The sequence below is a fragment of the Orycteropus afer genome, unplaced genomic scaffold, assembly GCF_000298275.1.
Source record: "Orycteropus afer afer isolate SDZICR_OR568_19922 unplaced genomic scaffold, OryAfe1.0 scaffold00354, whole genome shotgun sequence".
NCBI lineage: Eukaryota > Metazoa > Chordata > Mammalia > Tubulidentata > Orycteropodidae > Orycteropus > Orycteropus afer.
In genome coordinates this window covers 1,830,760-1,837,562 of record NW_006921941.1, presented here as the reverse complement: position 1 = coordinate 1,837,562, position 6,803 = coordinate 1,830,760, and the positions used below count along the sequence as shown (strand labels likewise).

General features: G+C 45.7%; 1 protein-coding gene across 1 annotated transcript in view; it reads right to left on the bottom strand.

The window, feature by feature from the left end:
* Positions 1 to 2,696: 2,696 nt before the first annotated feature.
* The window catches only part of ALMS1 (ALMS1 centrosome and basal body associated protein), a 303,819-nt gene continuing 299,712 nt past the window's right edge, over positions 2,697 to 6,803 (bottom strand). Inside the window, exons 23-24 of the mRNA XM_042782512.1 lie at positions 3,766 to 3,865; positions 2,697 to 2,741 (exon numbers count right to left, since the gene is read on the bottom strand). Coding sequence (XP_042638446.1) covers positions 2,697 to 2,741; positions 3,766 to 3,865 — 145 coding nt within the window. The remainder of the gene's footprint in view (positions 2,742 to 3,765; positions 3,866 to 6,803) is intronic.

Sequence of the window (6,803 nt, the reverse complement as noted above, 5' to 3'; positions counted from 1 at the left end):
TGCTGGTAATCCTGTCTTCCTCTTGTGGGATTAGAGGAGGTCAGAACATGTGGCCTCCTTGCCGTTTTTTGCAGTTGGAGTGGCCCAGTCTTGGAATAGTTGTGGGGAGTTCTCTTAGATCAGGTTCTTCATCTTGGGGTGGTGGTGGTGGGGTTGTTAGGGGCAAGGGCTGTGGAGAGAAGCCAAAGGTGCTCCCTAGAGACCAACAATGTTAATTTCAATTGCTGATACTATCCAATTTTTTTTTTTCTTGTTTTCATGAATATTTAGTGAGAAACTGGAAAAGAGCTATAACTGAGGGGTCATAGCCAGTAAAAATAAAGCTAACATTGTAAGTTAAAATTACCCAGCTATACCACCAGTAAAGATACATACTATGTCAACAGTTCAGCTTGATCTAACTTTCCTTTCTACAACTGGTCAGGACAATCATTTAGGGACACAAAGGTATTGTAATTTACAGTTAAAACATTTTGCCTTCCTCATACATTCCCTCTCCCCACACAGAATGGGCTGATGGACCCCAGAAGTCTTTGGTGGGGGGTGGGCAGAAACAGAAGGAGGAGTGGTTAAGGAGGCTACACCTAACCTTCAGGAGAAAAGAGGGCAGTGGATTCTCAGGTGAATTAGATCCAGGAAGAAGCATTTCAAGAGTGAAACCCAACAGCTCAAAACCAGTGGCAATGACTCAGGCTGGGCCCTGTGTGAAGACAAGATAAAATAGCAAAGCACGAGGCTTGAGGTCCTGCCAGGGATGGGGAAAGCACAGTTTCAGAGAGATGTGGTGGGGGTGGGTGGTGTGTGGCTGGTGGAAGATGGTAACAAGCAGCCAGATGGAGGCAGGAATGGTAGCATGAGGGTGGTGACTCTGTGTCTTCTGTCAGGAGGTCAGCAGGGACCTATGTGGTAGTTGGGGAAGCATCCTGAGTCTGAGGGTGGAACAGATGCTGGGAGAAGCAAAGGATTATCTGTGAGATAAGCCGCTTTGTCAGGAGACACTTGGATTCTCCAGAGGCTCTACACACCAAAGGTGAAGGCAGGACCACCACAGCTGTGAGTCCCTGCAGAAATACATGTCCCCCCAAGCCCTTGCCTGGTGGCCTGTGGAAATACGTTATCATTTGAAAGAAGCAAGCATACTGTTTAAATGCACCTCCAGGAGATGCTAACAGGTTCTTCCCAGTGCACCTGTATAATTCACAGGTGTGTTCTGGCTGGGGCTGTGAGGAGCAAGCTTCCCAGGCCCCGAACATAAAAGCTCTGGGAGATGTCTCAGTGGCACAGGTCTGGGCCTAAAGAGAACTGTGCTCATCATTCTTTGTCACCTTTCATCCTGCCCTGGCTTCTTTGCCAATCCAGGCTTAGAGTCATTTATCACTTTTTCCTATTCTGAATACTAACTTCAGCCTTTGATTTTACAGGTAAACCAGCCCAGAGTGGTGAAATAGCCTGTCTACAAGATAGGGAAGTCCCCTGTAGACCTCTCTTCTCTGATTCTTCTTCTTGGCCTCCTGTGTGGGCAGGCAGTGTGGCTGTAATGCTTGGTGGCAGGGCCTGCTCTTTGGGCCTTTCAGAAGGCCTCTGGGGAGATGACTGCTCTGCTGCTGGTTCTCTGAACTCAAAATAAAGGGTGCTTAGCACCCTTTCCAGGAGCTCTGGTAGCATAGTGCCTAAGGCACTTGATTGCTAACCAGAAGGCTGGAGGTTCAAACCCACCAGCCACTCCTTGGAAGGAAGATGGGGCAATCTACTTCTGGAGTGATACTTCCTCAGAAACCCAAGGAGGGGTTGCTGTGAGTCAGGTCCGACTCAGCGGCACATAACAACAACAACAACAACAGCAACAATAATAGCACCCTTCCTGACTATGGGCCTTAACTGTAATTCCAGGTCACAGGAAAATAATCCTGTTATACTCTTATCCAGGATTAAGTGTTTTACATGCACTATTTCATGCTTTTCAAAAGTTGCTCTCTATGTTATGAACATTGGTTCCGTTGTGTGATAACAAATGGCCTGAGCCTTCAATCTTGAAAACAAGAGGTGGGTGAAGGAACATCCGCCTAAGAAGGTAGCTGCATCTCTTCCCAGGGTCACAAAGCCAGCCCTGGAGTAAGACTGAGAGGAGGCTCACCAGACCAGGTGCCCGCGTCTGCTGCACTCTCGGCATGTGCTTGATGGACTGCCCCAGTGCTCTCTCCATAAAGCACATGATGGGCCTCTCACCATGTCATGCTTTGTTTCTAAAGAAATGTGCCACATTTTATTCTAGCGATCCATCATCTTTGACTGATGCCTTCAGCGGCGGCTCCCACACCTCAGGGAAGACATTGCCAAATCTCCCTGCACATCTCAGATGGGAAAGAAGCAGTGTGCTTGCTTCACTATGAGTCAATCAAAAGTTATTTATTTTCTAAAAGTATAAAAACACATACAAAAAGGGACTCACTCTAAGCTAGAATTAAGAGAGATCATTGTAACAAAACAGGCGGGTGGGCAAGGCCTCTGTGGAGAAAGTACTGCTCCCATACCACGAACAACTACCCAGGGCTTTGCCCCGGACCCTTTAGAAGGCTACTTCTAAATTGCACATGGACATAGAGTAAATTTTATTAAATGCAGACTCATAAAAGTAAGGCTTGTGCTTCTCCAGGTTTATAAAATATACTTCCAGGGTCTGATGAAAATAATGTATGTCAGTCCCAGGGGACTTTTCTCCCCAAGAGTCGATTGGTTACTTTCTGTGAAGAAAAAGAAAGAGGGGAAGGAGGTCAGATACTCTTTTTTTCAGAAGCAAACAGCCACATCCTCACCAGACATGTCATTGAAGAGACCGGCATTGTTCTACTTAAACCCTGTTTATCTTCCTCAGTTACAGAAACTATGGTAATTATACAAGAAATGCTTCCAGAAATGTTCAGGAAAGATGATTGATACTATTACTTTTACAAATATAATTTACAATCCTGATAAGCTAATCAGTCCATCAGTTTGCAAATACATAAGCCAACAAGACAGTGGTCTTGGGTGCTGACACACCAGATGGGCTGTGCACTGCTGCGGCTTCCCGAGCTCTGGAAGGAAGCCTGATCTCCAGAAGCCAGTTCTCCACGGTAGCCTGGTACAAACTGGCCTTTCAGTTTCTGACTTTCAGATTCTTCCAGAGTGCAGCGAGGGGGTTGGGAAGGAAACAAGAACAGTGCTGATTTGGAAGGAGATGGTCCTACCGCACAGCAGTCAGTTTGATGTCTTAGTGAACCAGCAGCACCCACGCCCCGTGAGGTTCTTGAACTTGCAGCACCACTGATGTCACTGTGGCTCTAGGCAGGGAACAGTGGCAGCTTGGAGCCTCTGACCCTCCAAACTGCCAACCCTTATGCCACACTCAGACATTTTCTAGTTTGCTCTAGAAGTTCTGGAGGTATATGATAGCTTATCCAAAAGGGGCATAAAACCATCACTTGGGAGTCTGGAATGAAAACCCTTCAATTCTGGTAGATATGGACATTTTTCAGCATGATATCTGAATTGACCTGTAAGTGTACATAGCTCTTAAGATGGCAGAGCCTAAACTCGATGTACAACCTGATCACAGGTGCCATCATCTTCTGAATTTCAGCAGAAGTACAATGTGTTATAAGCTTGAGTTTACTCTGAAACTTCAGCCAGTTCTGAATGAGTGTTCTAACAGGTCACATGTGCTCTCGATTTCTCTTTCACCTGATAAACCTGATCAACCCCAGTCTAGAGGGAGGGTCAACCAACCTTCTTGTATAGCTGGGCTCGCAGCCGATATGACTTATATTCTGATCTCCTCTTCTCTTCTTGTTTCCTTTTCTGAACTTCTGGAAGCTGCTCATAAATCCTAGGAAATAGCAACAGTGGAAAGATGGGGAGTGGGAGGTTACAAGGGAACTACTGACAGAGATGTTTTCTTGTCACACCTTGCCACCTCTACCACTCACAAGGCAGTCATCCCCTCAACAGACAAGCCAGGAACCTCGCTGTATGCCCAGCTTCTCGTCAGACCCTCCAGCACAAAGATCCCTGGCCCACGTGCTCATGCTCTAGAAGGGGAGCCAGATAAATGAACACAAAGTAAAATGCTGCTGACAGCGGTTACTTCTGGGAAAGGAGCGGAAAAAAGGGGGTGGAAGTGAACTGCTTTTCATTCAAAATGCAAAACTGTATTGTTTCAACATAGATAATGAACATGTATTACTATTATATATTTAAATACAAGGAAAAATAATGGGAAAAAAAGTGTACTGGTCATATGGATAAAATGCTGTAGAGTTATAGGAGACAAAGCAACTTGTCCTGACTGGGGAGGAGTCAGGGAGACTTCAGAGAGGAGAAAAGGCTTGAGCTGGATCTGACTAGTCTGGAGCAGAGAGGGGACAGGAGAAGGAAGGAAAGGCACCCAAATTAGGGACAAGTGAGTACAGGAAGAATGGAGTCAAGGCTTCCCAGCAAGGGGTGAGGGAAACACGTGGGAAGAAGGCAGGTGGAGGGAGGGTGTGCTGTGGAGGGTCTTGGAGCCATGTCAGAAACCTGGGCTCTGTCCTATTAGGGGTTGACTGTCACTAATTTTAAGTCAGGAGGGACACAATCAAATGTGCTTTTTATAAATGCACAATACACTTTCTAATCAGAAACAATTTATATTTCCCACAAGAGTTAAACAGACCGTGGAATATTTTTATAATCAAATATTACAAAGCATAATAACATTTTCCGAGAACTTTTAATGATATGGGAAAATAGTCATGATATAATGGTGAGTAAAATAAAGCGCCATTCAAGCCACTCCTCAGAAGGAAGATGGGGCAATCTACTTCTGTAGTGATACTGCCTTGGAAACCCAAGGAGGGGTCACTATGAGTCAAGTCCAACTCGATGGCACATACAACAACAAAATAAAGCAGGACATAAATGTGTGTACATACAGTATGTTCCACAAGTTGGGGGGGGGATCCCTCCACAACAAGATCAGTGTTAGTTATGTTTAGATGGAAGGATCATGAACAGTGTTTATTTTCTTCTTTCTGCTTCTCTATACTTCCCAAAGAGCCCTATCATCTGAAAACAAATCATTGGGAATGATGCTAAGGTGCTCTGGGAAGGATCAGAGAGGGTGGAGATGGGAAGCAGGCAGGACAGGACCTTTGGGAGAGGCCAAGAGGCAGCCCAGGCTAAGTGGTGAGAGTGAGTGCCAGAGGAGTAAAGAAGTCCTGGAGACTTCTCGTTAGACTAGCCGGCTGGCTGCCTGCCCAGGGATGGATGAAGACACGAGTGGAGGGGAGAGCTCTCCAGCTTTCTAGCTGGGTAGAGGGTGGGTACTCAAGAAAATGTAGGAGCAGAGAATGGGCACCTCCATATTGGACACACTGGAGATCATTACCAGCTAAAAAGACAAAAGTGCAGGTCAGGAGAAAGACCAAGAGGAACAAACATACATTTTTAAGTCACTGTTGGAAAAGTGGTAACTAAGCCCATGGGGAAAGAAGAACCATGTCAGGGAGAACATACAGTATGAACAGAAAATCTGCTTGGACCAGGAAAGGTTGTATTCTGGGGCTAGAAAGCTGGGAACCAGGCTAACCAGATTAGCCAGAAATTACATTTTGAAACTGGTTCCTTAAAAACAATTATTCTATATTATTGCAGTTATCTGTCTGCTTGTGTTGTGAAGTCATCATCCATCATCCCTGCACCTCGTCTAATATCTGGCACATACGCAAATGAATGCATTAGTAAGTTAATGAAATAACTTCTCTTGAAGGAAACACTAGAAGAAATATTTCCAGATAAAAAAAGTCAATTTCTCTCTTCTCCAAATCCTTTCTTTTCACCAGAACCTATAAATATCTTCGGCAGAGGTAGGTAAAAGACGACAAGTAACAAAGCCGCAGTGACATAAGCCCTCCCATTGTATATTTGCACTGGGAAAATCTGCTGCGAAACACCTCTTTGAAGTGTTAAGGAGCAAAGATGTCACTTTGAAGACGAAAGCACACCTGACCCAAGCCATGGTATTTTCAGTCGCCTCATATGCGTGCGAGAGCTCGACAATGAATAAGGAAGATCAAAGAGTTGATGTCTTTGAATTGTGGTGTTGGCAAAGATGGCTGAAAATACCACAGACTGCCAGAACAACAAATGTATCCTGGAAGAAGTGCAGCTGGAATGCTCCTTAGAAGCAAGAATGGCCAGACTTCGTGTGCTTTGGTCATGTGGTCAGAAGGGACCAGACCCTGGAGAAAGATATCATGCTTGCTAAAATGGAGGGTCAGTGAAAGAGGGGAAGGCCCTCAACAACTGACTAACACAGTGAGAGCAATGGCGGGTTCAAGCATGGCAAGGATTATGAGGATGGCACAGAACTGGGCAGTGGTTCTGACTTTCAGAGTCTTCCAGAGTGCAGCGAGGGGGTTGGGAAGGAAACAAGAACAGTGCTGATTTGGAAGGAGATGGTCCTACCGCACAGCAGTCAGTCTGATGTCTCAGTGAACCAGCAGCACCCACGCCCCATGGACACTGGCAGTGTCCGTAGGGTTGCTATGAATCAGAGCCTATTCGATGGCACCTAACAACAACCATACACAAATATATACATACACACATATAGTTGTAGCTAGGTGCCACTCAGGTGGTTCAGACTCCTTGTGTGGTAGTTAAGGCTGTGTGTCAACTTGGCTGAGCCTGGTTGAGTGGCTGGGCAGCTGGTGGTAGTTATTCCCCATGATGAGACTGACAATCTGCTCCATGGTGGGATCTACCACAAGCAGCTGAGTAGCTGT